Here is a 22,775-nt window from a genome sequence, read left to right as displayed (position 1 = left end):
TGGTCCTTATAGCATTGCTGAAACAAAACATGTAAAGTGCTTGAGACTTCTGCACAGTACTGTATCAGATGTGTAATATATGTATTATGAGAGAAGAATTCTCTGTCCATTTCATTTTATTGCCCTTTTTGTTTTTTTTCAAAATGCCACATATTGGCTTGGAAGCTTATAAGGAGATATGTTGATCCCTGCAGAAGGCAAAAGCAGATACGCATTGGAGTGTGTCCTTTTTAATCCTCTTAGCCCAATAAAATAAAGGCTTTTTATATTATTCAAATCAGCCTGAGAGCCTGGGCTTGGATGCAAAGATCCCATTTTTTGACATAATTTCCCCACTTATTTCCAGATTATTTGTTGATGTTTGCTTATGGTAAAGGGGAAAGGAGCTTCCACAGAACACAGAGGGCAGGCTTATCTTAATGGAAGAGCAATGATACAGGACTACATGGAAAGGAATGCTTTTATTGAGCTTCATTCGTTTTCCACTGACGAATCTCTCTGTGAGAACACCTACATGTACTGCCTTTATGAATGTCATAAAAAAATGCTCTAAATACTATAAAGGACAAAGGTTAAGCTCTTGGTATCATGAAGAGATGAGTTTTGACTGGTATACTGTGTGCCAGTCGACCAGTGTGTTATATTTCTCCTCTCTGTTGACATGAGAAGAGAAGCACACTCGAGTTCCTCTTCAATTACCATACAGTTTATCAATGACTGAGAAACAAAAGAAAAGTTTACACAGTGGGCTCTACATTTTCTTTTTTCTTTGGAATCGCTCAATGTGAATCATCAAATCATCACAACATGGTGTGTGTGTGTGTGTGTGTGTGTGTGTGTGTGTGTGCGTGTGTGTTCGGGTGTGTGTGTGTGCGTGTGTGTGTGTGTATGTGTGTCTGTGTGTGTGCGAGAGAGACAGTTCATTTGGTCCCCAGTTTCTGCCCAAACCCCTTGATGCTGTCAGAGGCTTTGTCGGCGGCACTGCCAATGGTGACCTGTGTTTGCCGGGAGACCTCCTCAGCAGCTGTGGAGGGGGAGAGATCGGGAGTGGGAGTGTCCAAAGCAGCTCAGTACGTAATAGAAAGTCATAAGAATCATTTCTCTGGAACAATGTAATGAGACATACTAGTATCTGACAACAGACCTAATTAGATAAAGGGGTATAAAAACTCCTCCGTATCTACAGAGATCCTTACTGCCAAAACGATCTCAGCTCAGAGTTTATATTACAGAGCATTATAATACAACTGAACGTCAGTGGACCTGGCTGGTTGCTATACCCTCCTGTTAAGTAGACTCATTTTATATTAAACTAAATAAGTATGTTTACATACTGATTATTTGAATGTAAAGAACATTATACAATATATATAACAAATCTGTTTCTGTGTTAAAAAAATTGTATAGCATTGCATATATTGTTTAGCATTTCTGAGCGGCAGTGATCGGTGTGAGGAGTAAGTAGTGCTGTGTGCCATACCTGTGGTGGTGGTTTCTTTGGAAGACTCTGCCACCTGGTGAACAGCATCTTGAGCTGCCTGCACTGCAATCACACGAAGAGACACAGCATGGCTGACACAGACATACACACAGACAGACTGGAGCAGGGCTTTTATTAACTCTGCTGCTGATGAATTTGTAATCATTTTGAATATCTCTCACATGCACATGCAGTATATGTTTGACATCCAGACAGAGTATGTCACACGTACAAGACATATGACAGTTTAAACAGCTTCTGTTCTGTGATTTTCATGAAAGCCTCAGATAGGACAGATTTTTTTTTCATTAACAAAACAGACGCCTACACTGGCACTTGAATTTATCCTGTGTATTGGCAGTGTTATCTTTTTTTGTTGCAACAAAAAAAGATCTCAGCACAATGCATGCCTCTTGGGAATGTTAGCAACCCTAGAATTCAGTGCGTAACAACATGATTGTGGATGAAATCACTGTGGTGTTTACTGTGTTCTACTGTGCTCATTGGGAAGGTTAAGGTGCAGTAACAGAACTGCCCTACCTGCGGTGTCTGTGACCCCCTTGGCCGCCGACTGACTGGCCCCCTTGAGCCCCTCAAACGACTTCTTGATGGAGGCCATTCTCCTGAGCTCACCCTCGGTCTCTCCCGTCTCCGGAAAAAAAAACACACAAACCTCCACGATGTCTCTCAGTCGTTATTGTTGTCTCTCTCTTTCTTGCCCACAAATGAATAAAGCGTGAGTGGGCGTGGGTTGGTTTAATACCCCACCGGCCTCTGGTCAGCGCCCGGCCACTCGTGCACGCGCGCCCTCCACATTCCAGCCCGATTACACACACAAAACCCCCAGTAAAAAGGGGGCTAGATTAGGCTGGCATCCCAGCTATGGAGGGTGAGGGCCCGGGCTGGCAGCTCCGAGACGAGGTTCTGCAAACATCTGCAGTTTGGAGAGCATCCCTTTCATTCAGGATCGAGCGCTCAGACATCCTGAGTGAGGGGCGGGTGGAGGGTGGTGGGGGCCTGTGATAGAGAGTTGACTGTGAGGGGAAAGCTGTTAGGCTCCTGTCCTTCCCAATCAGACAGTTTATTCAGCTAGGAGCAGAAGAGAGCCGGACAGAATGGCAGCATCATAGGGGACTAAAGTCGTTGGTGAAGGATGGCCAAAAGGACGACCACGTCTTTTTTTTTATATCTTCTTTATTTACAGAGGATTTGCATGTCTTGCTTGACACAGAAATCTTGATACCGACATTTCCAGCTTTGTAAAGCACATACTGACATCCACTGAGAGCTTGAGACACATTTAGACTTGACTTGTTAAATTGTCATTTCACCAACACACCTCACATACACACACACACACGCAACGCACGCACAAACATGTACAAGTTGCCCAAGTCCGACAGATACCTCACTGAAATGATATCACAAGCAACTATAAAGGTACAATGTATAAAACTCTTACTTGAAAAACAGTAAAATCAACAAATTGCTTCAATAGTAAATGAAAAAAGAGAATACACAAACAGGCATTGTACACAGCTATAGCATACTGTTGCTTTTGTATACATTTACCCGAAGAATTTTTCTCCCCCAATATCTGTATTGGAAGATCCGAAACATCTATCACACAAATATAGAAATACAGAGACACAAGTACAAAGATTCACAAATGGGCCTCGGGTCTCATTTCTTTGGGAGGGAGTCAAGGGAATGAGACAGAGTCACCCATGTTGATAATAAAACTACACCCAACACGTTACAGAAATACCATGACATTTACAATAGATCATAATAAAAGTATTTTCTGTAAGGAAGAACATTTTTTTTTCTCTCGGCAGGAATGTTTGATATTTTTGTGGGTGTTTTGCTCTTGGATTTTGTTGGGTTTTTTTGCAACCGGGGTTATTGTGATGGGGTCAGCATTTGTCCTTGGTATTGATATAAACCTTTATTGTGCTGCTGGCTGGACACTGGAATGGTCAGCTTAAGCCTCAGGCTCGTAGTCCTGGGTCTGCTCCTGAAAACAAACATAAAAGAACAGAGCTTAGGAATTATAAGAACTGCATTAACATTTTATGCAAGCAGTACACATTGGGTTTTACTTTTCTTTTATTTCAGGTAAACAGGTAATGCTTCACTGTAAAGTGGCCTACGTCCATACTGGATATGACACACAATGTATTTGTAATGAATGACCCAGATCAAGATGCTAAGTCAACAAGTTGGACTCTTTAATGAAATAAAATAACTTGATTGGAGTCTGTAACATTGTCTTCCATGTTCCTGCGTCTTCTTTTCAGTGCACCTGAGCAGCCCAGCTGTTGTTTACCTCTCTGTCAAACACTTCACTGTCTTAACATTTAAAAAAATGTTCATAGAATATTCAGACCACCACAGATGACATGGAATGAATCTGGACATGAACTGGACCATAACCAGCACCGTTCTCATCAACCAGCATCATTCTCATCAACCTGAACCAATGTGGCTAATCAGAGCCAGAATCAATCCGGCCAATGAGAACCAGAACCAATCTGGCCAATCCATTCAGGAGTGAGCTTCTCTATGGGATATTTGGAATACTTTAAATAGAGCGGCAAGAGCATACACAACCTACACACAGGCACTGGGGCAAAACAGAAAGTCAAACAACAGAAGGCCCACACACTGTTACTGTATAAGCTTTACAAAGTTAAATGCTCAGCTTGTTCAACGCTAGTGTTAAAGTGGTGCAGCATGATTCCGCTGGCGAACCATGGCAAACAACAGGAAATCTGCCACTTGCCGCTGGTCAATGTCATCACTGCCTAATACATTTTAACAGAAGGACAGAAAAAAAAACTTCTGCAGAATCTCAACATACTCCGATAAGGTAATAAACTGTACATTACCATGCAAGTTTGGTATATTTATGATAACATCTACTTTTCTATAATAAACTTGTTTTAGAGTGCAATTCAATTTGCTATCAATCCCATTTTAAATGCCTAGTATTTAAAATGTGGACAGTGTTGTAGGAATTAAACAGAGATGAAATTAATTAAATGATAAATCAAACTAAATCACTGATTTAAATGAAAAGATGCAGAAGACCACCAGCTTGTTTCAAGCCTTCATTTGCAAAACCACCACCAGTAATCTGTTTCCACAGCTGGACATTATTTACACACTGTAGTGCATGACCGAATGTCTGAGAAAATGGTTTGTTGGAGGTCGTGAAGATTACCAGGAGACATGAAGAGAATATGGGAATTCCATAATTAACTAACTAAATCTATAATATAGTATAATATAATACATGTATGTTACTACAAATGCATACAAATTGTGTCTTTCTTTAATTAATCTTAGCATGCCTAATATGGAATTTACATCAGTACTGTCTGCTACTACCCAGCTTTGTAAATATGCATCCTGGTATGTAATGACAGTGATCATTTTCCGTGCAATATCTCTCCTTGTTTATCACACTAATTCTAAACTATACTAAAGACACAAATCATGTCAGTGTCTCTTGTGACCAGCAGAGGGCAGTGGTAGCCAATCAGCCAAGATCAGTCAACCAGCGAGCCACCCAGATCATCACGACCGAGTCACTGAGTGTCCTTTCAATACAGCTGCCTCTTGTCTCCCTCCCCCGGGGGACACTCAAAGAAAAAGGTGGATGGGGGGGGGCAGAGGGAAGAGAGAGAAAAAAGGAGAGAGACAGAGAGAGACAGAAAGAGAGAGAGAGAGAGAGAGAGAGAGAGAGGGGAGACATCTTTCACATGTCACATGCCTCACAAGGCCAGCTCGCTGTTACAGTAATAGAGTTTGGCCAATAGTCCGTCACCAAGCTCCAACAGAATCCATGTTTACAGGGAAGCAGGGAGAGGCCACTCTGCACCTACCCACAATGCATCTGTGCCCTAGAAGAAGAATCATCACCACACCCCAACAACCAGACACAGAGACATTGTTTGGAGAGTGAGATGCATATGACAAAAGGGGGCAAGTACTGCTGATTTGGGGTGCAAATGAAACAAAAACCCACAATTACCCATTTGAACGAATGGATTTTGTTTTTATCCATCAACGTGAGGTTCTCTATATTGGTCCATGTACATTTGGTAATTTGTTGTTAAAAACAAAATGAACGGAAATGAACAAACAACAAGCAAACAACAAGCAACCTGCATCCTACAATTAAATAATGAAATGACTGATTACAACGGATGCTATTTTGTGGTTATCAGATGCCAGCAGTGGAATTTGTCATCTGATTATTGATTATTGCATGTCCTACACCAGCAGTAGGCCTATTTTTGCAATGCCTCAAGAGGGAAGGTCATCTGTTGAAATACTGAGAAGGAGATTCAGTGTAGAGCATACATTAGCGTAGTATACATTTTCTCAAGAACCTTGCTTTTGAGAAACTGTGGCTTTGATGATCACGGCTTGTCTTTGCTCACCCAGATTTAGAAAGATCTTCTGCAGGACCTCAAATGTGCATTTCAGGTCTGGTTCACCGATTCAAACTAAGTTAAGTTAAACATTTATTTAATTCTTATTATTAACATCATCATCACAACTGATATCAAGTCATGTTTATGTTGAAACTACCAAACATGGGGTGCGTTTCCCAAAACCATAGTTGCTAACCTGTTAGCAATTTAGTTGGTTGGCAATTGGAAATTGCATTGCGACCAACAAAGTTGCTACATCCACACCATTGAGAATATTTACATCTTTATTTAGGGCACTAGTCCCTGTCTTTATAGCAAGAACAATTGTGTCACATGACATCACCAAATTAATTTGACCAAAACCAAATTTATTCTGCTACAAAAGAGTGGAAAAGACTCCTGAAAGAAAGTGAAACAGTCCCTGACCCTACAAAGAGGATGTCATCATTTGAAACCTGCAGTTTCAACTACAAGTTTGTAACTTGAACTTGGAAAACAAAACATAGCCAAGTATTACCCTCAAATATATTTGAAAAATGTTTGCTTAGACAGCGCTTCTGAGGACAATAAATTAGCTGGAGAGAGCAGTCCTAGTCCAAGGAAAAATTGAATATGCTGTAAATTCACATAGCCATCTGCTCTAAAATTTAATGTGTTCGTCCTTGGCCCATTTAGTGCCTTTCCACAAAGTCTTGTGAAAATCATTTTGGTATTTTTGGTGCAATCCTTCACTGACAGTCTGTCCCGAAAAAAAAAACACGAAAAAAAAACAACCTCCTTGGTGGAGGTAAGAAAGATTTAAGGACTTCAGTATGCTCCAAAATGTCTGCATTCATGCAACACAGATATTTCCGTACACATTAAGGTTACCAAGGAATACACTCTTAAAACAAATGTGTTGTCCCTATCTGGACACATAGATGTGCTAAAAAACAACGTAGGTTGTGTTAGTTTTTATTTATTTTTATTTTTTTAATTATATTTTTGGGGCTTTTATTTTATTTGCACAGGACAGTGGAGAGTGACAAGAAGCAAGTGGGAGAGAGAGACGGGGTGGGACCGGGACATGAGTCTGATTCGAACCTGGGTCCCCGTGGGCACTTGGACCCGTATGTGGTACGGGCGCTGTAGCCTGCTGCGCCACAGCGCCCCCAAGTTGTGTTATTTTCAACACATGTGTAACAAATAAAAAAAGGAAACAACACAAACTGTGTTGTCCCTATCTGGACCACCTTCATTCCAAGCATGCCAGTCGGGTAGTCTGTTCGATTTCAATAAAGAATCTCCTTTCACTGTGGGTAGAAAACCCTCAATGGTCATTCACTTCTGATCTAATCATCTCATCTATTTTCACTGATGATGCTGGCATAGAGCTCCATAGCCATCAAAACTTATGTCAGTTTTGTAGGCTATCCAGTGATAATGCGGTGTGTGTGTCTCTGTGTGTGTGTGTGTGTGTGTGTGCGTGCACGTGTGTGTGTGTGCGTGTCTGTGTGTGTGCGCATGTGTGTGTGTGTGTGTGTGTGTCTGTGTGTGTGTGTGTGTGTGTGTATTTGTGTGTGTGTGTGTGTGTGTGTGTGTGTGTGTGTGTGTGTCTGTGTGTGTGCGCATGTGTGTGTGTGTGTGTGTGTGTGTATTTGTGTGTGTGTGTCTGTATTTGTGTGTGTGTGTGTGTGTGTGTGTGTGTGTGTGTGTTGTAGTTGTTGCTGCATCACACCTGTTGAGTCTCGTCGTATGTCTGCCCCTCAGGCTCCATGAGCTGCTCCCCTGCTGGCTCCTCGGTGGCCTCCTGACCGAACTCCGGCTGCGGGAGAGAGAGGACACACCTCAGTTCTCATCCACACCATTCACCACAGGCCTCATTCCCTGGACTTTCCATAGACATAGTGCAGTGCAGGCACAGAGACGCGGAGTGCGCACATGAGATGGGGCGATAAGGACGCGAGGCAGAGATACGGACTGTTGCAAAAACACAACCGTAATACACACATCTAATTCTCTCTTTTTTATTTTACATACATAGTGAGCCACACACTCCTGCACCCCCCCCACCCACACACACAAACACAAACACACACACACACACACACACACACACACACACACACACACACACACACACATGCAGGCAACCACTTATAAATGTAACAGACTCTCAGAACAAGCACACAAAAGCTTTTGCTCTCTGACAGAGCAAACATTCACAAGGCCAGAACATGTACACACACACACACACACACACACCGAACACACACACACACACACACACACACACCGAACACACACCGAACACACACCGAACACACACACACACACACACACACACACACACACACACACACACACACATTCTGGATAATAATGTGCACATGAGCATAACTGTCACACACTGCATTGCATTTTTTTTCCAACCCCAGTGCCTCGGGCAAAAGCACTTTAAAAGAAGCGCTTTAACGTGCCACTTGCACTGCTGCTTCTCCCTATGCACGTGAGTACAGACCAGTCGAGAACAGCCGAGAACAGTGCAAGACAGAGATACTCATCTGCCTCAGCTCACGGTTACAAAGATAACTCATGAAATTCTGATGGAAACTGTAACATCCCACAATGACGACACCTCATCTCGGTTTCAGCTTCCTCTTTTGTGTCCAACAGGTGCAGACAAAAGGGAGGGAGAGGAGGAAGAGGAGGAAGCCCTGTTACCTAGAATATGAGCCGAGCTGAAGGCTCGTGGCTGCGGCATTTATTTTTAAACTCCACTAATCATGTCAATTAGGCCGTGCTGGAACAGGTTGTAATCCCACGGCATTGTATATGGATTCGGCCTCACAATCCATTCACACAGTTTAGTTTGCCGCCGTTCGAATCATTAAATGATGCTAGCTAGCGCTTGGCTTTGCAAAACGATGGTTTTGAGACTCTAGGTGTTAGAATGGTTTCTTGCTGCCAGAGTGTGGATGGCTGGGGTGACACCCTAAAGAGGATAGCCAACCACAGTATGCCTGCTGACATGTTCGATTAAACTCCTCTATTATCTGAAGGCAATGGCCTCTTTCGTCTGCCATCACAGCTTGTAAGCAAATGCATTATTTCTGTTTACCTCTGAACACCTATGAGTGTAAATGCTGCAAAACCTGCAGCCAGTGGAAGCTCCTTAGCTTAAGTCTCTGTCTAAGCGATTTATGAGATTACTGAGTCAACACAAGAGAACAACAACAGGGGAGTCATACAGCCTAGTGGGAGGGGAGACTTCTGGCTAACAGCCCTGACACCATTTTCTGTTACACTTTTCTTAAGTAGCCTTAGATAGTATGTACTTAATGCTTAATAAATGTATATTTATACTTATGTAAGTCTGTGCTGTTACAGGGTGTTATTTTGGTTAGGGTAAGGGTTAGGCATCAAGTTATATAACAGGTGGTAATATCTACATGATCATTACTAAGCATTAATATCTCTTATAACTCACTCCAGGTTAAGTATACTGTATTTAAACAGTAGTTTTAAAGCGAGCGGGTGACCATATTTTCAGTATGTTTACTGATGCTGTTTTCCTTCTATATGTTTCCTGATGAAACAGTATAAAAACACAAAACTAAATGCAGTTGCGCACTGCAATGTTAAACGTGAAATCCCCCCGCCACCGAGAACACAGTGTCCCTACCAATTACAGCCCTGTTGCCACGGTCACTGGCCCACCCATCCACCCAGGCAGAGCATCAAAGTACTGCTATCTTTACCACAAAAAAACTCCAGCTAACAGCTGTTGCAAAACACCACCACATAACAACACATACCAAACACAGAGCAAAGCAAGAGTGATCAGCAGCTTCTTAAGCGGAGACTACACAGCTTAATGGGCATCTCATCCTGTGCCAGTCTGTTTCCAACTCCATTTGTAAGCTCAGTGAAGTTCTTCCCCTGTGCTAATTATGAGCAGGTGGCTTCTTTTTCTGAATTAAGCGTTATACTCTCTAGAGGTACAGACGATTATATTTTTCTGAACCACATGGTGAACTTAAGAGGTCCAGCTGATTTCCATAGAGCAGTTAAACAGTGTCTGGCTGGTGGGGTCGCCATCATCAATCCTGGTTTCAGATCATGTTTGAGCTCTAATATTGAATCGTGTCCTAATAAGATAAATCTGGCATCTAATTGGAGCTTAACTCGGGTGATTTCATTAATATCATCTAAAATTCTCTCCTAATATTTCCCAAATTTGACAAATGACCTGATCAAGTGCAATGCTGTGCCAATATCTACGCCCAGGGCAGTAATTCAGATATGAAAGATTTATTTTTACAGCCTCAAAAATATATAATAAACCCTGCAAATTGCATACAATTGGATAAATCAGTGCCTGCAGTTTTAAGGAAGGTTTCTAGTCGCTTGCAACAGAAATCCAAATCTTGTGGGTTTTTTTTTTTTTTTTTTTTTTAAAGTGACTTTTCAGGTGATGCTCCTATTTCTAATGTGAGGCAGCTGCATCACCCAACACCAGATCAATAAGGCTGAACACATCTAAGACATTGAGCTTTTTTTCCTTCTCTCACTCTGAGCAGTCTTCCCAAACAAGACGAGGAAGGGACATTGCACTAAAAGTGTTGCTGCACTAGATATATTGAAGAAATGTTTTGAGGGCATTTTGTGCTCTTCTGTACAATGTCATAAGCATAGCGATTTTGTAAACGTCTCGTAAAGAGAACTGTTGTGCTGACTCCATCTGTACACAGATGCATTTACTACATGCATCTACAGATGAATCTCTCAATTATTGGAGTTATATCAGTTATTTGACAAACTTGCCATCCGGTCAGTCACACAATGTATGTTATGCGGGTGTGCTTCTTTGTGCATTAATGCACCATTTGTGGCTTTATGTGTAGGGTGTTGTGTTTGTGTGGGCCTGCGTGTTGTATGCCTATACATGCATATAAGACTATGTGTAACAGCAGGGGCTATGTGGTGTGGGCCTGCGTGTTGTATGCCTATACATGCATATAAGACTATGTGTAACAGCAGGGGCTATGTGGTGTGGGCCTGCGTGTTGTATGCCTATACATGCATATAAGACTATGTGTAACAGCAGGGGCTATGTGGTGTGGGCCTGTGTGTTGTATGCCTGTACATGCATATAAGACTATGTGTAACAGCAGGGGCTATGTGGTGTGGGCCTGCGTGTTGTATGCCTGTACATGCATATAAGACTATGTGTAACAGCAGGGGCTATGTGGTGTGGGCCTGCGTGTTGTATGCCTGTACATGCATATAAGACTATGTGTAACAGCAGGGGCTATGTGGTGTGGGCCTGCGTGTTGTATGCCTATACATGCATATAAGACTATGTGTAACAGCAGGGGCTATGTGGTGTGGGCCTGCGTGTTGTATGCCTATACATGCATATAAGACTATGTGTAACAGCAGGGGCTATGTGGTGTGGGCCTGTGTGTTGTATGCCTATACATGCATATAAGACTATGTGTAACAGCAGGGGCTATGTGGTGTGGGCCTGCGTGTTGTATGCCTATACATGCATATAAGACTATGTGTAACAGCAGGGGCTATGTGGTGTGGGCCTGCGTGTTGTATGCCTGTACATGCATATAAGACTATGTGTAACAGCAGGGGCTATGTGGTGTGGGCCTGCGTGTTGTATGCCTGTACATGCATATAAGACTATGTGTAACAGCAGGGGCTATGTGGTGTGGGCCTGCGTGTTGTATGCCTATACATGCATATAAGACTATGTGTAACAGCAGGGGCTATGTGGTGTGGGCCTGCGTGTTGTATGCCTATACATGCATATAAGACTATGTGTAACAGCAGGGGCTATGTGGTGTGGGCCTGCGTGTTGTATGCCTATACATGCATATAAGACTATGTGTAACAGCAGGGGCTATGTGGTGTGGGCCTGCGTGTTGTATGCCTATACATGCATATAAGACTATGTGTAACAGCAGGGGCTATGTGGTGTGGGCCTGCGTGTTGTATGCCTATACATGCATATAAGACTATGTGTAACAGCAGGGGCTATGTGGTGTGGGCCTGCGTGTTGTATGCCTATACATGCATATAAGACTATGTGTAACAGCAGGGGCTATGTGGTGTGGGCCTGCGTGTTGTATGCCTATACATGCATATAAGACTATGTGTAACAGCAGGGGCTATGTGGTGTGGGCCTGCGTGTTGTATGCCTATACATGCATATAAGACTATGTGTAACAGCAGGGGCTATGTGGTGTGGGCCTGCGTGTTGTATGCCTATACATGCATATAAGACTATGTGTAACAGCAGGGGCTATGTGGTGTGGGCCTGCGTGTTGTATGCCTATACATGCATATAAGACTATGTGTAACAGCAGGGGCTATGTGGTGTGGGCCTGCGTGTTGTATGCCTATACATGCATATAAGACTATGTGTAACAGCAGGGGCTATGTGGTGTGGGCCTGTGTGTTGTATGCCTATACATGCATATAAGACTATGTGTAACAGCAGGGGCTATGTGGTGTGGGCCTGTGTGTTGTATGCCTATACATGCATATAAGACTATGTGTAACAGCAGGGGCTATGTGGTGTGGGCCTGCGTGTTGTATGCCTATACATGCATATAAGACTATGTGTAACAGCAGGGGCTATGTGGTGTGGGCCTGCGTGTTGTATGCCTATACATGCATATAAGACTATGTGTAACAGCAGGGGCTATGTGGTGTGGGCCTGCGTGTTGTATGCCTATACATGCATATAAGACTATGTGTAACAGCAGGGGCTATGTGGTGTGGGCCTGCGTGTTGTATGCCTATACATGCATATAAGACTATGTGTAACAGCAGGGGCTATGTGGTGTGGGCCTGCGTGTTGTATGCCTATACATGCATATAAGACTATGTGTAACAGCAGGGGCTATGTGGTGTGGGCCTGCGTGTTGTATGCCTATACATGCATATAAGACTATGTGTAACAGCAGGGGCTATGTGGTGTGGGCCTGCGTGTTGTATGCCTATACATGCATATAAGACTATGTGTAACAGCAGGGGCTATGTGGTGTGGGCCTGCGTGTTGTATGCCTATACATGCATATAAGACTATGTGTAACAGCAGGGGCTATGTGGTGTGGGCCTGCGTGTTGTATGCCTGTACATGCATATAAGACTATGTGTAACAGCAGGGGCTATGTGGTGTGGGCCTGCGTGTTGTATGCCTGTACATGCATATAAGACTATGTGTAACAGCAGGGGCTATGTGGTGTGGGCCTGCGTGTTGTATGCCTATACATGCATATAAGACTATGTGTAACAGCAGGGGCTATGTGGTGTGGGCCTGCGTGTTGTATGCCTATACATGCATATAAGACTATGTGTAACAGCAGGGGCTATGTGGTGTGGGCCTGCGTGTTGTATGCCTATACATGCATATAAGACTATGTGTAACAGCAGGGGCTATGTGGTGTGGGCCTGCGTGTTGTATGCCTATACATGCATATAAGACTATGTGTAACAGCAGGGGCTATGTGGTGTGGGCCTGCGTGTTGTATGCCTATACATGCATATAAGACTATGTGTAACAGCAGGGGCTATGTGGTGTGGGCCTGCGTGTTGTATGCCTATACATGCATATAAGACTATGTGTAACAGCAGGGGCTATGTGGTGTGGGCCTGCGTGTTGTATGCCTATACATGCATATAAGACTATGTGTAACAGCAGGGGCTATGTGGTGTGGGCCTGCGTGTTGTATGCCTATACATGCATATAAGACTATGTGTAACAGCAGGGGCTATGTGGTGTGGGCCTGCGTGTTGTATGCCTATACATGCATATAAGACTATGTGTAACAGCAGGGGCTATGTGGTGTGGGCCTGCGTGTTGTATGCCTATACATGCATATAAGACTATGTGTAACAGCAGGGGCTATGTGGTGTGGGCCTGTGTGTTGTATGCCTATACATGCATATAAGACTATGTGTAACAGCAGGGGCTATGTGGTGTGGGCCTGCGTGTTGTATGCCTATACATGCATATAAGACTATGTGTAACAGCAGGGGCTATGTGGTGTGGGCCTGTGTGTTGTATGCCTATACATGCATATAAGACTATGTGTAACAGCAGGGGCTATGTGGTGTGGGCCTGCGTGTTGTATGCCTATACATGCATATAAGACTATGTGTAACAGCAGGGGCTATGTGGTGTGGGCCTGCGTGTTGTATGCCTATACATGCATATAAGACTATGTGTAACAGCAGGGGCTATGTGGTGTGGGCCTGTGTGTTGTATGCCTATACATGCATATAAGACTATGTGTAACAGCAGGGGCTATGTGGTGTGGGCCTGCGTGTTGTATGCCTATACATGCATATAAGACTATGTGTAACAGCAGGGGCTATGTGGTGTGGGCCTGCGTGTTGTATGCCTATACATGCATATAAGACTATGTGTAACAGCAGGGGCTATGTGGTGTGGGCCTGCGTGTTGTATGCCTATACATGCATATAAGACTATGTGTAACAGCAGGGGCTATGTGGTGTGGGCCTGCGTGTTGTATGCCTGTACATGCATATAAGACTATGTGTAACAGCAGGGGCTATGTGGTGTGGGCCTGCGTGTTGTATGCCTGTACATGCATATAAGACTATGTGTAACAGCAGGGGCTATGTGGTGTGGGCCTGCGTGTTGTATGCCTATACATGCATATAAGACTATGTGTAACAGCAGGGGCTATGTGGTGTGGGCCTGCGTGTTGTATGCCTATACATGCATATAAGACTATGTGTAACAGCAGGGGCTATGTGGTGTGGGCCTGCGTGTTGTATGCCTATACATGCATATAAGACTATGTGTAACAGCAGGGGCTATGTGGTGTGGGCCTGCGTGTTGTATGCCTATACATGCATATAAGACTATGTGTAACAGCAGGGGCTATGTGGTGTGGGCCTGCGTGTTGTATGCCTATACATGCATATAAGACTATGTGTAACAGCAGGGGCTATGTGGTGTGGGCCTGCGTGTTGTATGCCTATACATGCATATAAGACTATGTGTAACAGCAGGGGCTATGTGGTGTGGGCCTGCGTGTTGTATGCCTATACATGCATATAAGACTATGTGTAACAGCAGGGGCTATGTGGTGTGGGCCTGCGTGTTGTATGCCTATACATGCATATAAGACTATGTGCAACAGCAGGGGCTATGTGGTGTGGGCCTATACATGCATATAAGACTATGTGTAACAGCAGGGGCTATGTGGTGTGGGCCTATACATGCATATAAGACTATGTGTAACAGCAGGGGCTATGTGGTGTGATTCAATCACATCTATAGCCACCAAAACACATGAAAAAAGTCTTAGCAGAGACATTCTAGGGTGTTAAAGCCACAATCTAACACCAAATACAGCGCCAACCCCCCTCAACTATGCTCCGGTGCTTTTTAATTGCTTATGTTAGGCCCAGTGACATTGTGCAAGGTCGCAGGGGAGAGGAGCAAACATCACAAAGGAGTTGAGAGGCTGCGATACTCCCTCTGGAGCAATCTGTCCCGTTGCTTGTCACTGGGCCACTGATGCAAGGCCTGTGCACAGAGGGCAAGCAGCGCTCTGCTCGGACACCTGGGATGATTTCTGCTGGAGATTCATTCCCTGGTAATTGGATGGTTGCACAATTGCATCATAAAAATTGACCCATTCGACCACAAAAATGGTCCTAAAAAAGATGCACAGACCTCCGGTGAGAAGTGAGAACAACTCCGGTGAGAAAAACAACAACTACGGATTCCCTGTACAGATACAAAAACAACCCCACACACCTGGCATGTCTGTGTCTATTTTTAGAGAGGAAAGTGGGGAATGAGAGCAGAACCTACATTCATGTCGGAGGGGAATTCGTCTTTCTTCACGAGGCCAGTGGCTGCGGCGATGTTCCCGGCGCCTGACATTACAGCGCCGCCGAGCTGCGATGCCTGCTCCTTGGTCTTCTCGGCCACTGTGAAACAGGAAGTAACTTTTTAATCAGAGAGAGAGAGAGAACCTGAGTGGGTGCCAACAGAAAACAAAGACCCTCATTTTGATACCCCTGTGTTTAAGTTTTTTCTTTTTTCAAAATAAAAATAAAAATAAACATATATGTTTGGGGTATTTGGGCAAAATATCTGTCAAGTAACTGTCAACTAATCACAACCCAACCTTTACACAAACCCCAAGCCTTAGCTCATACCTGAACAAGCACAGTACTATAACCACAGGCAGACATGACAGTGAACAGAAAGAAATGCATCAAATGGACTCTGAGTTCTACCTCTGATGCGTCTTGGGTACAGAACTGGCTTCATTTAGCTATTCTCAGCTTTAACTGGGTCAATGAAGCTGATCTCTCTCTCCCCTCTCCCCCCTCCACCCTCAGCTACATAACATCCTGGACTTTGGACCCACAATGGCTGCCTTGCACTACTCCACTTGTACACTTGCACACTTTGCAACTTGTTGTTGTTGTCCTGTTGTCCTGAAAACACTTCTGAACACACTTCTGCTGCTCTTACATGCTCTTGCACCACTATGCCACTTGCATACTTAGGTCAAATAGAACTACCTCAGCCATTTATTGGCCTGACTTTTGCACTATTATATTGACTGTCTACTGTATGCACAATTGCACAATTTCAACCTAAATTTTGCTGCTCTTATTTCTTCATTGTATGTGCCTTCTTATTTACTTTTTATATTGTTTACTTGAATGTTATGTTTGTCTCTGGACCTAATTGGTAAAATATGTCTTGTCTCCACCGTGGGATAGTGGGAAACGTAATTTCGATCTCTTTGTATGTCTTGACATGTGAAGAAATTGACAATAAAGCAGACTTTGACTTTGATAATGACCCGAAGCATAAAGGCCTCCTCAACACTTTTATGCATAATGTGAGCAGTTTCCTCCCACATACATTTTAGGTTTTAAGTAGAATTTGTCTATGGTATTACGCTGTTTGTGTGAAAAAAGCATTCCACAGCCAAACAATAGTATCTAAAATACACATCAGTATTACAATGCTAAAACAAAAACATTGCGTTGGGTTAACATTTGTTAATGCAGGCTGAAATAGATAGAGCAGCTGACACATCCAACATACTCTCAATAATCTACTACAATACTTTTAGCAATATTACCATTATTTATTGGATTTTAAAATTGTCCATCAGTTAGTGGTACGTTTACATTGATGTACATTCAGTATAAGTACATAATAACGTAACATCACTTTTGCATGGGATAGCACATTTGGTTTGGTGGATTGGGTTTAACAGTCATCCGTCTCTACCAGACGGATTCATAAATTATTGAATAGGTGGAAAGTACACACAGTATGCACCAGTGACTTATTTGTTGATCATCATTCTGAAGTAATGAGATCTAACATATATTTATAGCTTTAGAAATACTCAGGTCAACTTACCTGTTGCGGTCTTATTCCCTAGAAAGCAAAAAATAAAAATAAAAATTACCATCAGAGACCTGTATGTTATTATAAACATAGACAATAACAAACACTTTAGCATTCAAACATGTACTAGACAAAAACTATGAAAGCATTTAGGTTCCTGACTGAGGTTCAGTTCAAACCCATTTCAGAATAACAGCATTTCAATCCATTTGGATTTCTGCCAGCACCTTATCCGTATGCCCATTTCTAAGTGGATCCCTCAGACATTCTTTTAGTGAGAGCCCATTTTATTTTGAAAAATTGTTTGAAAATTCCACAAAAGCTTGCATTACATTGCACATCTGAGGGCTATTTCAAGCCCTCAGATGTGTAATGTAAAAACTTTATGAGTGGTGCCAGAGGAGCATTTAAACTAAATCAACACTAATACAGCCACCAACCAATGTTGTAGACCAGACAAGGTTAAGTGCACAGTTCAGGATTAACACAAGTGAGCGCTGGCTTTAGGTTTTATGTACGTGGGGAAATGGTTTCTTTTGGAAGAGGCAACAGTCACAACATTTAAAGGAGACGAAATTGTGCCGACTGTCAGGCCAGGGAAATATACCTAGCCACACACACACACACACACACACACACACACATACATACACACAAACACATTAATTTGTTCAAATCAAGCCCCCACAATCCTACCCAAGTGAGGTTAGAAAAATACAGCACTCTGATGGTTCCCTGGTGGCTCAGATGAGGACCCACACGCCACTTTCGACTGCCGATGGAGGGCCTTTTCTGCCCATGGAGGGCCTTTTCTGCCGAATGAGGCATTACCCTCTTATCTCATGCCAATCTAGCGGCGTGTCCTTCTCAACACTGTCCACCTTGCTCAAGACTGGCTATCACCACAGCACGCATAGACCTTCCCATCCTACTGCAGCGCAAATTGACCACAGATAGATTAGATTTTATTCTAATTCAGTGCCTTTTGTCCATGGATTAGTAGCTTGGACACAGTCATAAACAATTTCAGCCAATCAATATATTGTTTCAGGAGTTCCGAATGGAGGGGTAAAATTTCACTAGCTGTTGAGTCCAAATATCAACAGAATATCGACTCTACAATCATCTTATGTTATGTGTAAGTTACGAATGTATGCAACTTAAAGGAATAATAAATAGCTCCCTTTCAATTTGTGGCACTATAATGCAAAGAGGCATTTCAGTGTGGACCCTCGTGGGATCAATACCTTTTCCATCTGCCTGAAAGAAATCAGAGGACTCGAGATATAACACTGACCGTTCTGCTTTACACACTGTGGCTTGATCTTATTTTTTACATTTTAAAGGACGAGTCTTTGGCATTGTGGGTGAAAGTGTGTGTGTGTGTGTGTGTGTTAAGTGGTGGGCTGTGAAATGCACAGCGGCCTTTAGAGTGGGTGTCTTCCCATTTCCTTGGTTATGCTCTACTCTGCTCTCCCTCAGCTGGGGGGGGGGGGGGGAGGTGCAGAGTGACAGTCAAAGGTGAGGAGGAGGAGGAGGAGGAGGAGAGGAGGCCTATGAGCTCAGCTGACTCTCACCCCTCCTCCACACGCAAGCCCACAGGGCGAGTCAAGCGTACTGTAGCTTTCTAGGGCACCACCACCACCACCACCGTTCATTTTCTCATGCAAACGCATATAAGGATGACATGCATTCTACCCCCCCCTCTCTCTCCCTCTCCCTCTCTCCCCTTCTGTCTTCCTCAGCTGGTCTTTGGGAACACCATAAAGGACATGTATGCTCCTCGCATGGGAAAGAGCCTCACAAAAGCAATGCAACCTGGCAGTGTATATGGTGCAGCAGTGCACTGATCAGAAAGGCAGACCCGAGAAATATTGCCTTAGTTGTCCCTGAACAGAGAATGGCTGGCGTACTCAGCCAAAGCACAGACCTTGAGGTTCTTTCAATAAATAGGGAGAGAGGTCGACAGGTTGAAGGCAGATTGATTAGTTCCTCTGCTTTCATTGAACAGAACGATGATCTGTGACTACTAGTTCAGCAAATCCTTCACAAAAGATGCTTAAATGTAATGGTTTATGGTAGTGTATCATTTGCGGCACTATTTATAATACAAACTGTGCCAAAAAATATAGACTGACTAATCTATGTCCAATATGTAAGATGTTCAACATATCATATTGATGAGTTGTATGGATTTCATATGCCATGTGGCTATATCATGCATAATGCATGCATCTCAAATTGCTTACCAACTGCCAATATTAAGCTGTGCTTGACTAGTCATGCATTCAGGTTCACGTTAAAAAAAGACATCTAACCAACATCTGCCATAAAAGATAAATTACTTCATCACCATCTTAAGAGTCAGATACAACACCTCCTCCTACAGACAGACACTAGTTGCTAAAATAAACATCCCTCCCAGCATAAAGTCAAAAGACAGCGAATTCGCTGGCTGAGGAGATCATTCTGATCGTTCACCACCCAACTCTGTCTATGAAAAACTATTCATAACAGAGCATCTTGAAGACGTACAGAGAAAAAGGATTTCACTCTTTCAGCTGACATCAAACACCAAAAGCACACTACATCACCACAGTTTTGTTTATAAATGCAGAGGGGAGACGACTTTGTGCATCTAAAAAGACTATATGTATAGGGACTTCTGTCATTATTGTTACCAAGGTGAATTAGACACTCTATGAGATCATGGAATTCGGTGACATGTGGCCTGCAAGGCATCCGTCCAGCACCAGCAAGGGATCAAAATGATGTTGGATGATCTCCAGAATACATGTCTATCCAAACTCTATGAGGGTCTCTGGGTAGATAATACACTGTGCATCCAGGCAAGCTCACGTACTGTACTGCGTGTATAATTGCATTATGCGTAGCATAATAGTCTTTTCAGTATCATTCCTAATAAATACTTTTCCATCCCATTGACTGCAAGAGTGTGTCTGACCACAAACCATGTTGATTGTAAATGCAACACCAACCTGTTTCATAAACGTTTAACCCAGATCAAATAATCTACCTAAAACCTTTAAAATTGTACTTTAAATTATTATTACAAGGACCAAGACTGCAATTTATCTGTAACTTAAAATATTTAAACTACAGTCTATTATTAAATGAAAATATGTAGGCTATAAGGACCAAATAATTACATAGAGAGCAGATAAGCAATCAATATAGAAAAAACAATTGTCACTGTAAGTGCAAACCAAAACTGCCCCATTGTTGTTAGACATCTCTATTGAATAAATTTGTCTTAGTGTAACACCAGAACAGGTGCTTCAATGAGGCTGTCCATAGGAGCTGTTACAGTATTAGTGCATATTATTATAGCATGTGTGCACGGTCTACGTGAGAGGAAAAGAACACCCCACCCCTCTTCCAGCCAATCAATGTGACTTACAAACGTCCCCCCATCCTATAGAGATGCGCTATGGGGTAATATAGCAGAAGGCAACAGCTTCCCCCAACCGTGCCGATGTAGGGATGCCTGTACGTCATCACCCCCACGGAGGCAGGCGCGAGGCATCTCCGTGATGTGCATACATTTAAGGATTTTTTCAGAGAAACACGCCTCGTGTATTTTTTCCTTACCTACAAACATGACGCCCTCCTTCGTCTTCTCCGTGGCCACCGCCACTCCTTCCTTGGTCTTCTCGGCGGCCACGTCCATAGCTTCTTTAGCTTTAGCAAGCCCCTTCATAAAAACATCCATCTTGGCCCCGTCACTTCCCAAAAGAAAATGAATGAAGAAATCGATGTTAAATTACTGTGCTTGCATTAAGTCAAGGCGTAAACAATTAAACATAACCAATACAGGAGTATATTCAGATGTGTGTGTTGTGGCCAACCCAAAAGCCATGAACTATCACAAAGTGGCTTTTCGAACCCTGTCACTTAAACACAATGGAGGAGCAAATGGAACGCCTCGTTTGCCTCCAGCTAGAATATTTCACTCACTCGTGAGTGTGTGGTTATAGGCTACTGATGCTACATTCAGATTTGTATTATCTATTTATTTATTTCAGTCACAAACGGGTAGTTGAACACGATGTCCTCGAAACGGTTAATTGTGCACCCGCTCATTAATTATTACTTAATGTAACGTTACTCCCAATGCCCGAGAAGTGTCTTTCAAATAAACCTGTCTGTATCACATAAATGGCAGTTTTCAATGACATAATGGAAGACCATTACATGGTGGAGATAATGGAAGATGTGGAAGATATGTGCAACAAATATGCACTCATCCCTCACTAAATTTAAACCGAGACTTTTGTTTAAAGAGACTAATTTTCTTCAAAATATAACTTTATCCCTTCGCTGGTGTTCCTGTTTTCTAAATTAATAATTTGGTTTTAATAGTAGGCTATTCACATGAGCAGTAAGGTGTCACTAACGTTCTTATAACAAATTGCTGGACAACAATAGGTATATGGCAGAATGTGCAATTCTCCATCATCAGGTTGTCGCCATATATTCATAGTATTATATTGATTATATTTACACCAAGACATGTATACTGTTTAATCCTTGGTATGCATACAAAGAGCCTAATTTTCCGCTCTACATTCAACATGCTTAATAAAATACGTGCTAATCAAATCCGATTATCCCATAATAATCACCAACCATTAGAAACAAATGTCAAACTTACCTTTTTTTCCCCAAATGTCACTTCTCCTTATGGTTCAATTGCACACTACTCAAATATGTTCTAACGGGGAAATCTCACAATATAATCACTAGGTGGGCCTTCCTCTGTTTGCGCTCAACCAATAGCAGCGTACCTCCTCAAGGCGCAACAGAGAGAATCCACGTCGCCCCTACCATTGATCCCAGCGGCTGGTGGTTTCTGGTTATTTCTGATTCATGTAAAAGTGCGATTAATGTCATCTAGCAGTGAGTCTGGTGATATCTGCTATGGTGTGGGTCTCTACTTTGAAACACCAGAACGGATCTGTATTGTAGAAATAGGAATCCCGAACCAGTAATGATTGCCTAGGCTACATTACATTTTGGACATGTGTTGTTGAACGCGTACCGTCCATTACTGTTAATGGACTCCCTTTGCATACTTCAACTGTGGGATGAGAGCGACCTAGCTACAATTGCGCTGTGACGACTGTACATTAATTAATCATTTGATATGAGATGATCCCATTAGCAACCATTATGGCTGCCTTTAACATCTGGGGATAACCTGTGTCGTTGCCATGGTCTCACCTCTTCAAAGATGCGTTATTGATTTAGTAAAATTGGCCACCGACTACTCCTCGGCCGAGGACATGTCGATATATGTCAGTAGTAGCCTATTGTCAGTCAATACTGCACAGCTGCCGTCGATACGTCCGTGCACACCATCTATGTAAATGTGCAAAATGCACAGTGAAATTGAGAAACACTGTTC

General features: G+C 42.9%; 1 protein-coding gene across 1 annotated transcript; it reads right to left on the bottom strand.

Annotated features, from left to right (window-relative positions):
* Positions 1 to 2,650: 2,650 nt before the first annotated feature.
* sncb (synuclein, beta) lies at positions 2,651 to 22,155 on the bottom strand. Its single transcript, XM_042075214.1, has 6 exons — positions 22,023 to 22,155; positions 20,960 to 21,093; positions 17,360 to 17,377; positions 15,779 to 15,897; positions 7,643 to 7,729; positions 2,651 to 3,497 (listed from the first exon to the last, which is right to left on the bottom strand). The coding sequence occupies exons 2-6, from the start codon at positions 21,078 to 21,080 to the stop codon at positions 3,465 to 3,467; spliced, it is 378 nt and encodes a 125-aa protein (XP_041931148.1). The 5' UTR covers positions 21,081 to 21,093; positions 22,023 to 22,155; the 3' UTR covers positions 2,651 to 3,464.
* Positions 22,156 to 22,775: the final 620 nt, after the last annotated feature.

Source organism: Alosa sapidissima, chromosome 20, assembly GCF_018492685.1.
Source record: "Alosa sapidissima isolate fAloSap1 chromosome 20, fAloSap1.pri, whole genome shotgun sequence".
NCBI classification, from domain to species: Eukaryota; Metazoa; Chordata; class Actinopteri; order Clupeiformes; family Clupeidae; genus Alosa; species Alosa sapidissima.
The sequence above is the reverse complement of the archived record's forward strand: the minus strand, read 5'-3'. Positions and strand labels throughout refer to the sequence as shown.